We start from the raw sequence: 20,501 nt of genomic DNA, 5'->3' as shown, positions 1-20,501 counted from the left end.
ATTGTTCCCCTCCATGGCTATTTCTAGTAAAAAAATAAAAAAAAATCCAAAACCCAAGGAAAGAGTTAGAATAACACACAGGAAAACCACACATCACAAAACAAACATGCATCTTTACACTCACCTAAGTATGTAAAAAATGGCTATAATGAAGAACAAATACTGATGCAAGCAGCAAGAAAAGACAAAAGCCTATTTCAGATAAAAAGAAAAAAGAGGTTATAATACACACAGAAAAAGCACACATCACAGAAACACTCATCTTACTCAGCCTGGTGGGAAAAACGAAAACTAACACCAAACACTGAGCACAAACAAGTGCCAATGAAAAAGTGAGCATAGTGAGAGTGGAGCACACAACCACAGGCCTTATGTACAGCACTTTTTCAGAAGTACTTCCATCCTTTATGGTACACGTATGACGCAAACACCCATTGAACATCCACGAGAGTACTGCGTTATTCTGAGCTGATATAAGCGCTCGTGAGAAATGTAGATGTTTTCAGTCTTCTTTGCGTAAGTTTACCATGCATAATATTTGCATATCATTTCTTTTGGACATTGCTTTTTATGCTTTGGCGCTGTTCTTGCGCTATGGCTGCATCTGCATATGGGTTTGAGAATCTCCCCCTGGGTGACTGGTAAAGGTTCAGTAGTTCTGAGACTGTTGAAAGGGAGTAGGAATTCAAGAATGGGAGAAAGTGTAAAGGACTGCTTCAGGCTGAGGAAAAGAACTGGCAGCAGTGATAGTGGGGAAGGGGTAAAACGCGGACCTTGCGGATCTAAAACCGTACGTCCTTATAAATCTGAGGTCCGTGTCACTTGTAGTTTCTGTCTCTGACAGACCTCTATGAGATTTTAGTGCTGACAGATCCGTCTCAGCATAGGGAGGGAAAAGTATTAGGATCCGTCAGCGCTAAAATCTCATAGCGGTCTGTCAGAGCCAGAGACTATTGCTGGAGCGGCAGAGCAGAAGCCTTCTTATGTATAGGTTTTTGGAAAGACAAAAAGAGTGGGAACATAGGTTTAGGACGTGCGTTATGGAAAAGAAGTCTCCAAACATTGCTGGGTGCTGCCGGGGTTCAGTCTGAGGATCGTAGGCATGAGGCAGAGCCTCGGCTGCTTTCCTTCCTCTGAATTGCTCGATGTGCCCCTCTGCTCTGCCTTTCTTGGAGAAGGGGTAAAACGCGGGCCTCGGTCTTTGACAGGCCTCTATGAGATTTTAGCGCTGACGGATCCTAATACTTTTCCCTCCCTATGCTGAGACGGATCCGTCAGCGCTAAAATCTCATAGAGATCTGTCAGAGACAGAAGCTACAAGTGGCACGGACACGGACCTCAGATTTTTAAGGACGTGCGGTTTTAGATCTGCGTTTTACCCCTTCCCGTGATAGTGTGGAGGTGGAAACACTGGCTGAGAGAGTGCACGCACTTGTGAATGATTCTATGTCATATAAACAAAGCTTCCCTTTAAAAGTCCACTGCTACATACGTACCTGTGTACATACAAAAGGAAGGGAAGTTTTCAGCCTGGGGAATTTACTAGCTAACTATTAAGTTTCTTGAGCAATTTTCTTTGAACACTGACCTAGTACTTCCTTCTCTCTGTCTATATCTGCAAGAAACCCCCAACTCCTCTATGTCTTGTCTGTCTAAATTAGAATGTAAGCTCTTCTGAGGAGGGACCATCTGTTACATGTTAAATGTACATGTGCAGCGCTGCGTATGCATTTCAGCACTATAGAAATGATAAATGGTTAAGAACATAAGAAGTTGCCTCCGCTGAGGCAGACCAGAGGTCCATCTCGCCCAGCAGTCCGCTCCCGCGGTGGCCCATCAGGCCCATTGCCTGAGCAATGGTCCCAGACTATCCCTATAACCTACCGCTACTCCTCAATCCCTTTATCCTCTAGGAACCTATCCAAACCTTCTTTGAAGCCTTGTAACGTGCTCTGGCCTATCACAGCCTCCGGAAGCGCGTTCCATGTATCCACCACCCTCTGGGTGAAAAAGAACTTTCTGGCATTTGTTCTAAACCTGTCCCCTTTTAATTTCTCCGAGTGCCCCCTTGTACTTGTGGTTCCCCATAATCTGAAAAATCTGTCCCTGTCTACCTTTTCTATACCCTTCAGGATCTTGAAGGTTTCTATCATGTCTCCTCTAAGTCTCCGCTTTTCCAGGGAGAACAGCCCCAGCTTTTTCAGTCTGTCAGTATATGAGAGGTTTTCCATACCCCTTATCAGTTTCATTGCTCTTCTCTGGACTCCCTCAAGTACCGCCATGTCCTTCTTGAGGTACGGCGACCAGTACTGGACACAGTACTCCAGGTTGTAGTCCTACATTTGATAAGACTGGGCTTGAAGGTTAAAACACTGTTTTACCAGTAAATGTTACTTTGCAACCATCTGAGGATCTCTTTTAAGTTATGTTTGATGTACAACCACAGAAGTACTATAGGTGGACACCTTAGCTTGAATTACTTGTAAAAGCTGCCCCTGAAGCAGGCATTGAGGTGCCAAAACATGGGGCTCCTTTTACGAAGCCACGTTAGCGGCTTTATCGCACGCGCATTTTTAGCATGCGCTAACCCTTGCGCTACCCGAAAAACTACCGCCTGCTCAAGAGGAGGCGGTAGCGGCTAGCAAATTAGTGCGCGCTATTTCGCGCGTTAAACCACTAACGTGGCTTTGTAAAAGGAGCCCATAGTGGGCATATGGACATTTTAATTCTGTTTACAGTTCCTATTTTTGTCTATTTGTTTTTAAATAAAACTGAGACTCAAATTGATTGAAAGGACAACCTGTGTATGCTGCTCTGCATTTTACTGAACTGCACTGTACACCACAGAAATCTACAGAGCGCAGCACAGTTCAAACAGCTGAGCTGGGCACCCTGTAGACAAAAGTTAATCTCTGTACCCATCCATGAAAGAACAACAGTTAAGAGAATTACTGGCCTGCAGCAAAGCTGGCTACCCTCTCCTGATGTCAGCTGGAATCAAGGAGGGGGAGGAGAGCTAGTGTTGAAGTGGGTGGGAAGGTGTCCAAAATTAAAACTCGCACCAAGGCTCATGTGATCACTGCTCTGCCCTGAAGGTGGCACAGGAGCTGGAGGTGCGTTGCTAACTCTGGATGGATTTCTCCTAAAAAGTATCATTTTATTATGCGATGGTTAAAGACTAAGCATAACCAATATTAAAATACCTCTTGTAATTCTATAACTCTTGAAAAGAGTAATGGAATTCACTTCACATTCAGGCACATATTAACAGTGGTTGTTGAGGAGGGTGACGGGATAATCGCACGCCAGATGCCAGCGCGCCAACAATCCAGCGCCGACAATTCGGCGCAAGACAGAAGTGCGCGGGGGAAAAAATAATTTTTAAAGAGGTCTGACGGGGGGTTTGGGGTGGCAACCCCCCCACTTTATTGGTTAGTGTTCGCGCTGCCATTGCGGGGGGGGGGAGGGTGTGAAACCCCCCCATTATAGAGAAAACGGAACTCTCCCGAAAAAAATCAGAAAAAGTTCAGTTTTCTCTATAATGGAGGTTTCCAACCCCCCGAACCCCCCTCCAACAGCAGCGTGAACACTAACCAATAAAGTGGGGGGGTTGCCCCCGCGCGCTTGTCTTGCGCCAAATTGTCAGCGCTAGATTGTCAGCGTGCTGGTGTCTGACTATGAACCATTGAGGAGTAGCCTAGAGGTGAAGCTGCTGCTTTTGCATCCAGAGGTTGTGGGATCAAATCTCAGGGTTGCTTCTTGGGACTACTACTTATCACTTATATAGCGCTGGAAAGGCGTACGCAGCGCTGTACATTTTGACATTTATAGAAGGTCCCTGCTCGGAAGAGCTTACAATCTCACTTGGACAGACAGACATATAGGGTTGGGGATGCAGAACCCAAGGCGAGAGGAGTTAGGAGTCAAAAGCACTGTCCAAGAGGTGGGCTTTTAACTGGGCCTTGAACACTGCCAGAGACGGAGCCAGCCAAACAGATTCGGGTAGCTCGTTCCAAGCATATGGCACAGCAAGGTAGAAGGAATGGAGTCAGAAGTTGGCAGCTGAAGAGAAGGGCACAGAAAGGAGGGACTTACCAGCTGAGCAGAGCTCATGGGGTGGGGGGGAGGGACTATAGAGGGAGATAACTGAAGAGAGATAGTGAGGGGCAGCTGAGTGAGTGCATTTGTAGGTAAGTAAGAGGAGTTTGAATTGTATATGGAAATGGATCACTTACCCCTCCCCCCTTTTTACTAATCCACGGCACTACTACTATTTATCACTTATACAGCACTGTATATTTTGACATTTAATAGATAAAAACATAGAAACATAGAAGATGACGGCAGAAAAGGCCTACAGCCCATCAAGTCTGCCCACTCTGCTTACCCATCCCCTGTCTATGCCTTAATGACCCAATTTTCTTATCTTGACCCTCGTAGGGATCCTACATGGGTATCCCATTTATTCTTAAAGTCTGGCACGCTGTCTGCCTTGATCACCTGCACTGGAAGCTTGTTCCAATGATCAACCACTTTCTCTGTGAAGAAATACTTTCTGGTGTCGCCATGAAATTTTCCGCCCCTGAGTTTGAGCGGGTGCCCTCTTGTGGCAGAGGGTCCCTTGAGAAAGAAAATATCATCTTCCACTCTGACACGTCCCGTGAGGTACTTAAATGTTTCGATCATGTCTCCCCTCTCCCTAAGTTCCTCGAGAGTGTAGAGCTGCAATTTGTTCAATCTCTCTTCATACGAGAGACCCTTGAGCCCCTGCTCAGAAGCGCTTACAATCTAACTTGGGCAGACATGACATATAGGGTTGGGGATGCAGAACCCGAGGTGAGAGGAGCTAAGAGTTGAAAGCGGTCTCCAAGAGGTGGGCTTTTAACTTGGAGTTGAACACTGCCGGAGATGGAGCCCACCGGAGGGATTTGGGCAGTTTGTTTTAAGCATACAGGGTGGCAAGATAGAAAGGACGGAGTGTGGAGTTGCCCGAAGAGGAGAAGGGCACAGACAGGAGGGACCCACCAACTGAGCAGAGCTCTAGGGGTGGAGGGGGGGGGGACATAGGGGGAGATAAGTGAAGAGAGATAGTGAGGGGCAGTTGAGTGAATGCATCTGTAGGTCAACAAAGGGAGTTTGAACTGTATTCGGAAATGGATGGGAAGCCAATGAAGTGACTTTAGGAGAGGGGTAATGTGAGTAAAGCAGCTCTCATGGAATATGAGTCATGCAGCTGAATTTTGGATGGACTGAAGAGGAGAAAGATGGCTTAGCAGAAGACCTGAGAGTAGCGAGTTGCAGTAATCTAACTGCGTGGCGATGAGGGCACGGATAAATGTTTTGGTTGTGTGCTCGGAGAGGAAGGGTCAGGTTTTGGTAATATTATAGAGGAAAAAGCAGCAGGTTTTAGCGATACGTTGTATCTGGGCGGAGAAGGAGAAAGAAGTGTCAAAGATGGTCCCGAGATTGCAAGCAGACAAAACAAGAAGGATGAGAGTGTTATCTACAGAGGTAGAGATTTCCATCAGTGGCCCGGAACGCTAAATGCTCCGATACGTCTCTGTTCATAGAATTCCTATGAGCATCAGAGCATTTAGCGCTTAGTAAAAGAGGTCCTTAATCCTCCATTGCCCCAGGTACAAAATAAGTACCTTGAACGTGGTTGCGTAACAACAAAAAGGCAGCACACCTGTCCCAATCCCTTTCCCTTAATGAAAAGTTCTTAATAGTATAGTCAGAAAAGGAATGACACAGCTATACTCCATTAAGCAGACTGAAAAAATAAATCAATAATTATGTTTTTTCCCCAGAAAGCGTGTCTCCCCCCTCCCCTTACTGTCTTTGATCATGTTGCAAGAAATAACGGCTAATATACAGTACCCCTCCCCCCCCCAGATATCTTTTTATTAAACTAAACTTATTAACGTATTTCTTGCCTTGGGAACTAACGCCCCCCTTCTGTAAAAGAGTTTAAAGTGCACCAATCGCTACATGGCCGCACAGGTTGTGGGCCACTTCCAGTTCCAAACAGGGAGCCGGAGGGGGGGGGGGGGGGGAAGCCGGCTGCTGCCGTGCCCGGCCTCGGACGTTAGGAGCAGTGCAGAGAGAATTTCCCCGCCTGGAGCCCAGCCCTCTCGCTCGCGCCGCCTGAATGTGCCTGTGTCGAACCCACGTGCCCAGGGTGGGGGAAGGGGAGAGCGCACGAGAGCGTGATATTACGGAGCCCGGTGGTACCTGCGCTAGGGAAGAGGGGGGGAGGGTTCCCCCTGACTTGAGCTCCACCCTTCTCCCCCCCGTCCGTGCGATCGGACACCTCGCCTCGGCCTGGAGGTCATCCATCACGGGGGAGCTGGATCGAGAAGGACAGCAGATCGCTTCTTGTTTGCGCCTCTTTTTTTTTTTTTTTTTTTAACCCTGCGTTTCCGATTCCGCTCCTTTTTTGCAGACTGTGTTTTTTTTCTGCTGCAGGGGTGGGCGGTGAATATTCGTTTGTTTGCTGTCGCCCCCGAGCTCAGAATGGCAAAGCTGTCAGCTGAAATGGCTCTTGTCCCTCCTCCCTTTTCCTGCAGCTCATTGTTGTGTGGGAGGTCTGGGATGGACCTGATCTTTTGGATGCCCTGCTAGGCGCGCGCACGGGCATATATATATCTATCTATATCTATACACCCAAGCACACAGATCCCGGCCATTATATCAGCACGTCCGAACGCCTCGGCTGCGCCCCAGGCTTTCGTTTTCCTATTTTCATTTTATTTTGGCTCAGCGGAGAGACTTGGTTTTAAATTCTCGCCATCCTTCCTGTTGCGGCAGATGTGGTTGGGGTCGTTCAAGAGACGCTATGGTGAAATTCCCAGCTCTCACCCCTTACTGGCCCCTGATCCGCTTCTTGGTCCCTCTGGGCATCACCAACATCGCCATCGACTTCGGGGAGCAGGTACAGTACGAGGACTTTCTTCGTGGTTGCCCCGCGCAGCCAGCTGTTTTGACAGCTGTCGGCGTCCTCTTCTGTTGGGCAGCAGCGATGTAGCTCGATCTGTCAGTTGTTAGCAGCCAGCACATGGCTTCTGCGGTATACAGAGAGCCTTCCTCTGGCTGTAGCACGCCTTCATGTCAGCCTCTGCTGTAGTTGACTGTGAAACCCGTGTTGCTGGCTGTCTTGTGCTTCTTATCCTTAGGGCTTTGGAACCTTTACACTGATCAATGTATAGAAGTGATATCTATTAGATAACCAATGCTTTAAAACTAAACTAGATTTTAGTTTAGTCCTGCAGTACAGTCTCTAGATTGGTTGGCTGGTTAACATTCACATTTTATGGGAAAAATTGCTAGTGATATTTGTACTTAAGGCATAGGAGGTGAGCATATTAGAGGTTATTTATTCTGTGTTGCCTAAAATGTTCATATTTTTCCCCCCTTTACTCATTTCATTCCCTGAGGCACAGATTCAGAGCTGATGCGGGGCCTGTGATGTATTAGCCAGCCAGAGGAGCATTTTCATTGATTTATTTATTTGATATATTAACCGCCTTTATGAAGAGATTCACCCAAGTCAGTGAACAGCAAGTACAATTCAACATAGGGGTTTACAATTTTGTTAACAGCATAACAGTAGTAAAAAGACTAAACATAAACGAATACAATGAGTGAGGTAAACTGAAAATCTAGGCAACTGACCACGGACGCCTGCCAATGCAGTGCTTGGGGAACTTCTGTAGGACATAGACTTTGCTGTTCCTAAAAATTATTTATTTCCAATGACTCCTTACTTTCTTATGCTTGTTAGGTTACCTGGAAACCTCTGGGACTTTTACTGCTTGAGGTTAAGGGGGTAGGAAGGAGGGAAATATGCCTCAGTACTGTCTGGTGGTCACGGTAGAGGCAGGAGCTGTTGGCTAGGTACCCGTGTACCTTACCTGCAGCCAGCAAGGAAAACTGGCGCACTCTCTGGCTGGCAGTGCCAATGGGCCTGTTCCTGCTTCCTCCTACACACTTTGTGGTTGGTACCTACGGAAACTGGTACCAGCATAGTCATTTCTGGTACTTGAGTGACAGAAAGCAGAGAGCTAACTCCTGAATTTTCACCTTGCTCTTTTGTCTGAATATTTTCTCCTCTCTTCCAGCTGTTTCTTATCTTTCCCTTGGGGGGGGGGGCGCTTCTGGTGTACATGAACTCCAGTCCTGAACAATAGGAGGTGTTTTTTCTGGAAGGTGGTATGTACTGACACTCCCAGCCCCCATTACATAACTCATGGGGAGCCTTGCAAAGATTCAGGGACTGCATTTTGAGGGCCACTTTGTGTACAAAAGATGTTGGGACCTGTGGAGCTCTCAGAACCTTGCTTTGACTATAAATAACATTTTTGTGGTCTGTGTCCACAGGAACCTTTGAATTACAGTATGTATTCACAATGTACTCAGTTTTCTCAACTGTGCTTTCTTTTCTACATGCTTGTTTACTTACTTTCAAAAAAGAGATTAGGGATTATATTTTATTCTTTCATTATGAGAGGTCTGATTGCTGTGTATTTTTCATTTTTATTATAAGAAACTTGGGGGTCATTTTATAAGATGTAGCAAGAATGTGAGCCTTTGGGACAGTCAGGGAACTCTAAGTACTTTCTCTTCATCTTAATTAATCTTACTTATTGCATTTCTTCTGTTTCTACTGTAAACCGCTTAGAACCTCACGGTACAGCGGTATATAAGAAATAAAATTATTATTATTATTATTAATGATTACAATGCTCTAAATGCCACATAGCCCACTGTATACCCATAGGCTGCATAGCACTTAATTAACACTAAGGCCCTCTTTAACTATGCCGCAGTTGAAATTTCTACCACAGCCCGGAGCGCTAAATGCTCCAACGCTCATAGGAATTCTATGAAGGTCAAAACAGCATTGGGGCATTTAGTGCTTCGGACTGTGGTAGAAATCTCTACCGTAGCTTAGTAAAAATGTGGGGGTGGGGGAGGGTAATATATTAGCATGCACTAAATCCATTAGCGCACCTTATAGTACAAGAACCCCTTGATTCTTAGTCATTTAATGTATTTGAAATATTTTACAAACAGCCTATCAGAAACAAAACAACAAAGCAAGCACTGTGCAGCAAATTAAAATAAATAAAAGGCAAAAATATAAAAGAAGCAAACATAAGTTTCATCATGAACAGCTCCGCTCAGATGAGATCAAGATAAATAACTCTCTCTACCTTAAAGGTTTTGGGGCATATGGGAGGAATTTGTCCCCAGCTCTGTGCCCTCTAATCTGAGCAGGAGTCCTTCATGCACATTCCTGCCAGTGGGGGGTGTTGTTTCATTATCACATTTTCAATAGAGAAGGACAGGCAAATTCTGTAGGACTTCAAGGAACCTGCTTGTCCCTAGTAACTGAAAACATAATATTGAAGTACCACCCCCAGCTGGCAGCAATGCAGTTGGAGGACTTCTGCTTAGCTAGAGGGAACAGTGGTCTCTAGAGGCATCATTCCAGCGGAGTGGAGGCTGAGTTGTAATGCACACGTGTGTTTTATAAATACATGCACAAAAATGTACACTTTCAGAGCACGTTTGCATGCTTGTTGGGGTTGGACTGGCATTTTATTTTATAAAGGTTCATAGGTGCTTATGTTGCCTTTATAATACAGATTTAACATCAAGCCTACAAAGCATTAACCAAATGTATTAGTAATTAAGAGAACCCTTGTGAAAACAGCCAAGTTTCACCAAAATTTGAAATTCTTTTACTATGGTGCACTAATGGATATAGCATAGACAAATGAAATAGCGCATGTTAACTGCCAAGCAGCTCATATGTATACAATAAGCTGTGCAACATTTAGGCATGCTCTAAAGATTAGCATGCGCTAAATCCATTAGCACACCTTTGTAAAACAATCCCTTAATTTATTCTGCCTTTCTTGTCTCAGAATACACATTTCATAAAACTCACTTGTTTTAGAAAAGCACTCTAGATCAGTGGTTCTTAAACCTGGCCTGGGGGACTCCCAACCAGTCGGGTTTTCAAGATACCCTAATGAATATGCATGAGCGAAATTTACCTATAAAATAGATAGTATGCATACAAATTTTGCTCGTGCATATTCATTAGGGATATCTTGAAAACCCGACTGACTGGGGGTCCCTCAGGACAGGTTTCCACTGCTTTCTAGAGCAGTGGTTCCCAACCTTGTCCTAGAGGACCCCCAGGCCAGACAGGTTTTCAGGATAGCCCTAATGAATATGCATGGAGCGGATTTGCATGCCTGGCACCTTCAGTATATTCAGATCTCTCTCATGCATATTCATTAGGGCTATCCTGGAAATCTGACTGGCCTGGGGGTCCCCCAGGACAAGGTTGGGAACCACTGTTCTAGAGCATCCATCTAGATTGTTGTATCATACATTGATTTTTTTTTTTTTTTTAATTTTAGGTATCATGACAGTTTTTTTTAGAGTGCATTTGTTTTTGTAACTTAAATTTTATTCATTAAGAGTCAAGTAGAAAAGGAGAGCAGTAAACATTAACAAAGTTCAAATATATGGCTCAATTGTTTCTTCAGAGCATACAGCACAAAATTTCAGTACTGTAGACAGAGCAATCGTCAACATCTCCAAGAATAGAGTATGTGTGTTTCACGTGAGCTCCCAGTGGAACACAGCTCACATTGCATTTTCTGAGTGATACCTTGCTCCTTCTTTTGATGTGGAAAGTGCACGGTTAAGCTATGCAGTTAAGTTACTATTATTACATGGATGATCTCACGGCATCATTAAGAGTATTGCAAATTGTGGGTGTGGGATGAGTTTGCCAAATATTTTGCAGATTTTGCTGATTCTCACCCCCCACCTAAGATCAATTGTGACATCATTGGCTTGCACGTGACACCCTTACACAAAGTTGGTTTCATGTGTAAGCTGATGAAGACATCTGATTGGCTGATTGCCTTCATTATGACCTGTAATTGTATTGATGCGCATCATGGTTTGGTAGATCCTGTAATGATCTGTGGTTCGGGTGTTTTATGTGGCACAGAGCATGGGCATGTGCCTTCAAGCGTACGGAGCTTTGGGTGTACCATAGGCCATTGCACTTGCTAGATGCAGGTGATTTCTTTTAAATAGAGTACTGAAAATCTAATGTCAGACTGAGAGGGAAAGGTTTTGCGATCTGTTTTACAAAGGCTTCTGAGCCATAATCATGTTAATATAGTGTTTTTGCCTTATGCCCTTGTGGTCTTTTTTCCCTTTTTTTTTAATTATTTTCCCACATCCACACAACATCTCTAGTAAGATAAAATTGTGACCCTAGAAGAATATAAGGCTTTCAAAGGGGTCCTTTCACTAAGCAGTGCTTAAAAGTGGCCTGAGCATGCCCTTATGTGGATCATTCCTGCGCACTAAGGCCATTTTTAGTACTGCCGGAAAATGGTGATTTTCCATGTTCCAAATTAATGGCCATGCGATAATGTTCAACTTCAGTTAAACATATGTGGGGAGAAACAATTTCAGCGTAAAAATTCAAGGAAATCTGGGAGAAAACCTCAGATATAATCATAAACACCAAAATTCCAGATATAAGCAAACATATAATCAATTCCCTATATAGGATGCGAAATATGCTCAGAGGCCAAAAGGCCAATTAAGGGTACAAACCCACAAGATAGGTCTAATTATCCAGTCATTGCATATTGTTTTTATCTCAATGTATGAAATTTACAGTTCATACATTGAGATAATTACTTATCTCAACATATGATAACGTCAAGATAATCACTTATCTTCCAAGTCATTACGGTAGTCATTCCATTGCAGTGTGCAGCCATTAACAAAAAATAGCATATGAGCCCCTAGCATCGCCTATTTTGAAGGCCATAAGGGCTCATATGCAAATCAGTTAGCATGCGGCAATGTCGATGCGTAAACTGATTAGCCCTGAAATGCCCACTCTCCACACTCCTTGGGGAAAAAATAAATAGTGCTCATATTTGGGAGGCCTCAGCACAGCCTGCCTTTAAGTTTAGTAAAAGGGCTCCATAGGAAGAAATCCCCTAATTCTGATAAGACTTGGAACAAATACATGTATCGCAAACTGTATGCCGCAGCACACTAGTGTGCCCCGGGAGATTTCTAGGTGTGCAGGCAGACACCGGGGAGGAGGAGAGGTGGCGGCGGCAGCACACCTGGGATCTCCTGGGGTACACTAGTGTGCTGCGAGAGGCACATCCTGTAGGCAGTCAACTGGCGCTTCTCCGTGCTTTTTTTTTTCAGTACAGCTTTCCCCCCCCCCACCCCCCGGCGTCTCAGAGCCCTGTCTGGAGGGCCTTCGCACATGCGCAGATGTCAACGTGATGATTTCTCACATGTGCATGACATCATCATATCGACATCCATGCACTTCCAGATGCCCTCGAGCCGCCACCCCCAAGACACTGCTCTAAGAGAAAGGAATAGATAATAGATGGTGTGGATGGGCTGGCTGGATAGGCCATATGGTCTTTATCTAACTTGATTTTCTATGTTGGGGTTTTTTCCCCCTGTGTTTTTACTACCATGTCAGCTCAGATATGCAAGCTCCACCAAATATAATAAGAATTAGAATGATATCTTGTGGACATTAGACAGAATGGTTTACCAAGGCCTAGGTTTGCTGCATCAGAATAGCCCAGTGGTCTCAAACTTGCGGCCCAGGGGCTACTTACAGCCCACCAGGTACTATTTTGAGGCCCTCAGTATGTTTATCAATCACAAAAGTAAAATAAAAAAACAGTTTCTTGATCAAATGTCTCTTTAGCTATAAATCACAATATTTTTAAGACTTAGCCCAAAGGAAAAAGATATATAAACTATAAAGAGAGTTTTACCTCATGCAAAATTGTCATTTCTTTAATAAGACAATAACTATTTTTTCTGAGGCCCTCCAAGTACCTACAAATCCAAAATATGACCCTGCAAAGGGTTTGAGTTTGTGACCACTGGAATAGCCCATATGTGCCCAGTGAATGATAAACGTACTGTAGTCCTTAAACTGCCACTATCATTTGAAGAGGTGTTTTCTGGCCTGCTTTCATTTGTAAGCACAGATGTAATTAGGCATGCTTATAAAGTGCAGTTCAAAGTAGCATTTTGTATTTTGTGAAAACAGAAAAGCAGCAGTTGCTTCTACAGCATTGCAAAATGTGTGCTGAGGTTCAAGAGGCTTTATCAGTTCTGTTTGGAAACAGAGAGAAGGAAAACCCCACCTGCCAGATGCTAGAGCAGTTCTAGTGTGCTCTCTGATGATAACAAGTTTATGGCTTTAGTGGGCAGGATGAGGAAGGGTTTTCTCTCTTTCTTCTCATGGATGAAGGCCCATGATGCCAGATCCCAGCACTGGAGCCCAAAGGAACAGAGGAAACTGCAGGAGTAAACCAAATGTGAAATAGGGGGAAAAAAAGGGTTCTTTACCTGCTTGTGCAGTGGATGTCATATACTTCAGCATTTTCCTTGGAGATTTCACATATGTATCCATTCTAAAGCAGGAGTTTTGGACACTGCTGTTTTGGATCTCTCATTTCACCACCGCTGTTAGGATACCAGAATTTTGGATACCCAAATGGCAGCATCTAATCTGTTTATATAGTTGTTTGGGGGGGGGGGGGTTAATGGTATACTGTGTGTTTGGTTTAATTAGGTCTTTCCTATTGATAATGGAGTTCCTTTCTATTTTAAATTCCTTTTATGCATTATTTTTTTTTTATATTGTATACCAGTGTGATCATTACTTGCCAGGTGGCATATAAAATTGTACTAAGCTGTAAAATCTTTTCTTTACTTCTCCCCCACCCTGACCTCCATTACTGGTTAGTGACGAGCAGAATCCATGGATAATTGCTGCTTTGACTGGGGGTCCTTGAAACAGAAGGAACATGCGAGCAGCCCCAAGCAGTGCCTGAGGGAAGATGGTTGTTCAGGAAGTCTTTTCTGTCCCCCCCTCACAAGCACAGCTTGGAACTGCCCACATCTTTTTGCTCTAAGGACCTCCGGCAAAGGCAGCAAGCAGCCACAGGGCCTACTCTTCAGTAATAGAGATCAGTGTGAGGAGAAGTAGAGAAAGGACTTTTAGATGCCATTATTTGGTGCCCAAAAGTCCAACAGCCAACAGTCTTGACAGCTAAAAGTCATGAGTGCCCTAACAGCAGTACCAAAATGGCGGTGCCCAAAGCTCACTTACCCTATTAAGTCAAGATGATTTCTAGCACCCATCTGTTCCCCACTTAAGCCTTTCACACTCTTATCTCCTCGGACATAAACGACTTAATATGTTTTAATATTAATGACCTTATTGTACTACATTTGCATAGTACAATCGGACACTGCTAGGAAGCACAGAAAAGACCATGGTGAGCCGTTCTGAGAATCTGCAGGTAAAATACTTGGATGCTAAACTGGCTAGTAGTGGTTTAGCCTCCATTGTTGAATGCATGGTGAGTTTTGAGAATCTGACCATTAATATCATCACCCTGGTAAAGGCTTCCATTCTCTTTTGTATCTCCTTTGGAGTCATAGAGCCCACTCCATCTTTTTCTTAATGTGTTTGTCTGCTGAGGAAAAGCGACTTTAAGATCAAACCTAGATTGGTTAGGTTAATAGAATTTTTTTTGGCCAGCTGTTTCTTGTTTTCCTTTCAAATTAGAAGCAGTGCTAGAATCTTCATGCTTTGAGTCTTCATTCAGAACTGCTGAAGATTTTTGCTCTCTCCCACAGTCCCTAGTTTGATCTTTGCAGGAAACAGCCTGAGGTAGGATCCAGTGACTAGTTGCCATCAGATATCCGGGGCCATCAGGGGCCGTGAACTATACCTCCGTAGTATCCCCATTGCAGTGGGCACAGATTAAAGCCCTAACTCGGGGATCACAGCCAGTTCTTAGTTTTAAGTGATGACCATCATCTTGCATTCTGACAATTCTGGATATGTTTCTGGTGTCATAGGCAGCCGAATACTTTTTTCATTTGGGGGGGGGGAGGCCAAAGGCTCCGCCCTAGCCCCAGCAGGATCTTGTGACACGACTTCTCTCTCCAGCTCCCGACTCCACCTACCTTCCCCAGTCGCTGTAATTTTAAATCTTCTATCAGCCGCCGTTCAGTATCAATGAGCAGGCCTGCCCTAGAAGTCTTCATTTCAATGCTCCTTTCAAGCCCCTCCATTCGACAGTTATTCTGTGAAACAGCACGTAAAACCATTTATTCAGTAGTTGCACCCACATTATGGAACTCCTTCCCCATGGCCCTAAGACAGGAAACTTATTCTAATCATTTCAAGTCCAACCTGAAAACCTTTCTCTTTAAAGACACATATGAGATTTAGACAAAGAGTTTATCCCAGTCAACCCTAACATTTTTTCCCTTACCATCTCATTTTATTTTAAGTGCTGTAACCCTACCCTTTATCCTCTCGTACCACGTCTAGTCAATAGAAACTTTGAGTATGTAAGTCACTACCCCTGTTTTTTTAATGATGCTTTTTTTTTTTTAATTGTATGTTATAAAGGCTGAATAAATTGCAGCTATACTCACTCGAGGAGCGTAGAGAGAGAGGAGACATGATAGAGACGTTTAAATATATCACGGGCCGTATTGAGGTGGAGGATGATATTTTCTTTCTTAAAGGTCCCTCGGCCACAAGAGGGCATCCGCTGAGAATCATGGGTGGGAAATTTCATGGCGACACCAGGAAGTTCTTCTTCACCAAAAGGGTGGTTGATCATTGGAATGAACTTCCACTTCAGGTGATTGAGGCCAGCAGCGTGCCAGATTTTAAAAGGAAATGGGATACACATGTGGGATCTCTAGGGGGGTAAAATCAAGGGGGGTGGGTCATTAGAGTGGGCAGACTTGATGGGCTATGGCCCTTTTCTGCCGTCATCTTCTATGTTTCTAAACCACTTTGGAAATTAAAGCGGTATATCAAGCCACGGTAAAACTTGAAACTTCATTCTGCAGTGACACTGCGCAATGGCTGCCTGAAGATTTAAAATTACAGCAGCCAGGAGAAGGTGGGAGACATAACTGCCCGCCAGTTTTTGGGGAGGCCACAGCCCCTGTGGCCTCCCCTGTTCCGACGTCTATGGCTGGGGTTATTTATAGCTTAGATTGAGGGTGCCCAAACTTGGTTCTTGAGGGCTGCAACCCAGTGAGGTTTTCAGAATTTCCACAATGAATATGCATACATCGCTTCCATGGAATGCAAATAGATCCTATGATATCCTGAAAACCAAGTTTCATTATAGTCCTGGCACATCAGTTTTGGACACCCCCAGCTTAGATTACACTTCTCCCTCCGTATTCACAGATTCTGCACTTGCGGTTTTGCGTGTTCGCGATTTTTCGCATGCTGACTCCGACCCCTAAAATTACATCGTGATTAAAGTTCTTTTTCTTTTACTAAAAAAAAAAGTTTAGCTTACCAACATTCACTCTGAAAATCGCTGCTTCCATGCTTTCTCCCACAAAATCGATGATTCAAATCTTTCACCCTGAAAATCGCTGCTTCCCAGTGTGCACAGAGAAAAACGCTGCTTCCCAGCATCCATAGCAAGAAACGCTGCTTCCCAGCATGCATGGAGAAAATCGCTAGGGATTTTTCGGAATCACCTGCTAAAAGCCCTAACAGCTTTGTGAATCGCTGCTTGCCTGCCATAAGCCCTAACATCTTTGCATGGTGTGTCACGGTTGTTTTTTTTTATTATTATTATTTATTTATCATATTTTCCATAAAAAAAAAAAACAAGTATCCACTTGTACAGAAAGATAGAGTTATCTAAAGAACACAAAACACAAAATTTTGTTGTATTTAACCACTATCAAAAAGAAATATAGCTTAACTCCAGCTCAAGCCCACAAATCATAGATCCAAGAAGTAATAACAGCGAGCATTAAAATATAAAGAAAGAAAAACAGGAAATTCAGGAAATTCAATCAGCTGAAAAGTATCCAAATTAATTCAATGAGCTCTCATGATGTCCCTGCATTCAGGCGCGCAGCCGACAAGAAGGTAGTCAGTTGAGTAGGATCAAAGAAAACATTTTTTTGCTTTTGATATAATATCACACATTTACATGGGTGTCGTAAGAAGAAAGAAGCTCCAAGAGCAATAACTCCCGGTTTTAAGATCAAAAATTCTCGACATCGTTTTTGGGTTTCTCGTGCCAGATCAGGAAACATTTGTATTTTATGTCCCAAGAATTCTTTTAATTTATTTTTAAAGTAAAGTCTTAATAACCATTGTTTATCTGGTGCCAAGGCAACTGTAAGAAGTAGAGTTGCTGGTGTCACGGTTTCCCTGTCTGACTGTTCCAAGATTGTCGAAATATCTAATAACTTTTGGTAATTCCTGTTATTTTGAATGTTGTCCTTCTTCCCTTCGTATAGGCAAATAGTAGACCTGGGTAAACGGCGGCAGCAGTTCTTCTGAAATTCCCAATATCTCTACCATATATCGTTTCAACATATCTCGCGGAGGTATTGTTGCCACTCTGGGAAAGTTAATTAGTCTGAGATTGTTATTGTGAGAAATATTGTCCAATGCTTCCAATTTCCTTCTCAAATTTGTGTTATCTTGCATTAATGTTTCTGTGAGCTGTTTGGTGACCGTATTTGAATTTTTTTAGTTCTTGCATATCAGTCTGTATATTTGTAATATGCATATCATGGGTATTTAATTTTTGTTCAACTTGGCACAATTGAGGCTTAATAGATTTTGCCAGATCTGCCACTAGATCCCAAATTGCTTCTAGGGTTATTTCTTGGGGCTTATCTATTGTGGTATATTTTTCAGGCACAATTTTACTCAGTTCAACTGACCTCTCCTCTTGTAGGTGTCCCTCCTGAATGCTGTAATCCCTCTTGTTGGTAACATCCTTAGACACCTCAGGGCTCTCCAAACGGGAATCCTGCTCCAACTCCAAGCTCCCCTCTCTGATATTCAAAGCCTCACAGGAGGGGAGCTCACCGCCTTCCAGTAGCTCCTCCTCTCGTGGGGAGCTGGCAGTCCGAGGTAGAGGGGGAGGTGCTCTAGCGTCGGGGCTAAGGGAGATCTCTAGTCCCGGGGAGACCGCCTGCAGCTCGCCACCAAGTGCCTCCATTGGGTGAGCCGCTGCCGCCACAGATACTGCCTGCATCCGGTGGAGAAGTTCATCGATACTGCCGACTCTGACAGGGTCAGGGCGCCGCGAGGCTGCAGCGGTGCTTCGACCCCTTCTTTTTGGCATTCTGACACGAAGAAAAATTTGTTGAAGAAACAGGTAAATTACTTATTCGCCCGAAAGTCTGAGCCAGGACGCTCAGCTAACCGTCCCTGCGGCCATCTTGGATCTGTTTACATTCGTGTGTCACGGTTTTAAGATATAGCGAATTTCAATAGTAATACATAGTGCTTGTTTCCAAAAACTGCAAATAACTATTGAGATGTTATTCGCGGTTTCAATAGTAAAAACTCTGGCTGTTTCCCAAAACCACAAATAACATATAAAAAGTTATTCGTGGTTTTTCCATATTCGCGGCTATGTTCCGCCTGCATCCACCGTGAATACGGAGGGAGAAGTATATATGAATTTTCAAAATACTATTTGAGAAAGGAACCCTGGGTGAACAGGTGACAATGAGGCAGTGTTGTGGCAAAGGAGGTTGGCGCCCGGGGCAGTGGCATCTGGCATCACCACGCCGTGTGCCCCCCCCCCCACTCTTCCCTGCCTGTTAGGTACCCCCTCTCCCCCCACATACCTCTTGAAATGTTTGCAGGCATGAGCAGCATCTTCCATCCGCTGCTCATGCCGGTCTTGGCTCCCTTCTGACCAGTTATTTACATATCCTACTGTCAAATCATGTCGTTTAAAGAGATTTCTTGAGAGAACTCTCTCTTTCCAGGCAGCCAAAATGAACGCCTGGTTTGGCAAAATCATGCCAGGAGTCTCATCCTATTATTTTTTTTTTTATAAAACTATTAAAGACACAACTATTTGATAAATTTGTAACCCAAGCTTCCTAATACTTTCTAAATATAACATATATTGTGTACATTCTAGAAATTGATGTATCTTTTTGAGCTGTATATTCGCTGGATGTTCAGCCTTATCTGCTGTGAACCGCCTAGAACCATTCGTGATCTGGCGGTATATAAAAATAAATTTTTATTATTATCATGTCCTGATCCTGTGACCAGGAAGTGACTTCAGAAGAGAGCCGAGGCCGCGCAAGCAACAGGTGGAAGATTCTGTTTGCACAAGTGAACATTTAAAGAGGTATGCATGTGGGGGAGGGGGTGGGTGGGGGAGAGACACCTGCTGGCACGCTGTGCAAAGTTAGCGTCGAGTTGCTATGCCACTGCAATGAAGTGTATTTTTAAAAAGCATTTACTTTTACAAATCTACATACACAGTAACCTATGGAATAAGTGACTTTGCCTGGCTGGCCCAGAACGTCCTGTCCGATGTCAGAATTGACGTCGGAAAGAAGACTTCCTGTCGGCTTTAGCAGTAGCAGCAGCAGGGCGGTAAGATAGCAGCAGACCCGGGGAAAGGAAGGAGGGTGTCATCTTTTTTTTGCGCGGCAGGGAGGGAAGGAGGTAGGCAGGCAAGCAGGCTGGCTTTGGCCAGGGAGAGAGGTAGACAGGCAGGCAGGCTGGCTTCGGGGGTGGGGGTGGGACAAAGTATGGAAGGCAGTGAGAGGGACATAGGAAGGAGGCACTGGGGCACTAAAGACAGGAAGGGGCACTAAGGATATGGGAAGGAGGCACTGGGTGCACTAAAGACATGGGAAGGAGGCACTGTGGGCAGTAAAGACATGGGAAGGAGGCACTGGGGGCACTAAAGACAGGAAGGGACACTAAGGATATGGGAAGGAGGCACTGGGAGCACTAAAGACATGGGAAGGAGGCACTGGGGGCACTAAAGACATGGGAAGGAGGCACCGCGGGCACTAAGAACATGGGAAGGGGGCACTAAAGACATGGGAAGGAGGCACTGGGGGCACTAAAGACATGGGAAGGGGGCACCGGAGGCACTAAAGACAGGAAGGGGCACTAAGGATATGGGAAGGAGGCACTGGGAGCACTAAAGACATGGGAAGGAGGCACTGTGGGCAGTAAAGACATGGGAAGGAGGCACTGGGGGCACTAAAGACAGGAAGGGACACTAAGGATATGGGAAGGAGGCACTGGGAGCACTAAAGACATGGGAAGGAGGCACTGTGGGCATTAAAGACATGAGAAGGAGGCACTGGGGGCACTAAAGACAGGAAGGGGCACTAAGGACATGGGAAGAAGGCACTGGTGGCACTAAAGACAGGAAGGGACACTAAGGATATGGGAAGGAGGCACTGGGAGCACTAAAGACATGGGAAGGAGGCACTGGGGGCACTAAAGACAGGAAGGGACACTAAGGACATGGGAAGGAGGCACTGGGGGCACTAAAGACATGGGAAGGGGGCACCAAAGACATGGGAAGGAGGCACTGGGGGCACTA

The 20,501-nt window shown here is 44.6% G+C and overlaps 1 protein-coding gene across 1 annotated transcript in view; it reads left to right on the top strand.

Annotated features, from left to right (window-relative positions):
* The first annotated feature begins 6,175 nt into the window (after positions 1–6,175).
* ANKH (ANKH inorganic pyrophosphate transport regulator) overlaps positions 6,176–20,501 on the top strand; it is a 232,658-nt gene continuing 218,332 nt past the window's right edge. Inside the window, exon 1 of the mRNA XM_033929856.1 lies at positions 6,176–6,934. Within this exon, the coding sequence (XP_033785747.1) occupies positions 6,839–6,934 (96 nt within the window). The 5' untranslated portion in view covers positions 6,176–6,838. The remainder of the gene's footprint in view (positions 6,935–20,501) is intronic.

This window comes from Geotrypetes seraphini, chromosome 2, assembly GCF_902459505.1.
Source record: "Geotrypetes seraphini chromosome 2, aGeoSer1.1, whole genome shotgun sequence".
Lineage (NCBI taxonomy): Eukaryota > Metazoa > Chordata > Amphibia > Gymnophiona > Dermophiidae > Geotrypetes > Geotrypetes seraphini.
The sequence above is the reverse complement of the archived record's forward strand: the minus strand, read 5'-3'. Positions and strand labels throughout refer to the sequence as shown.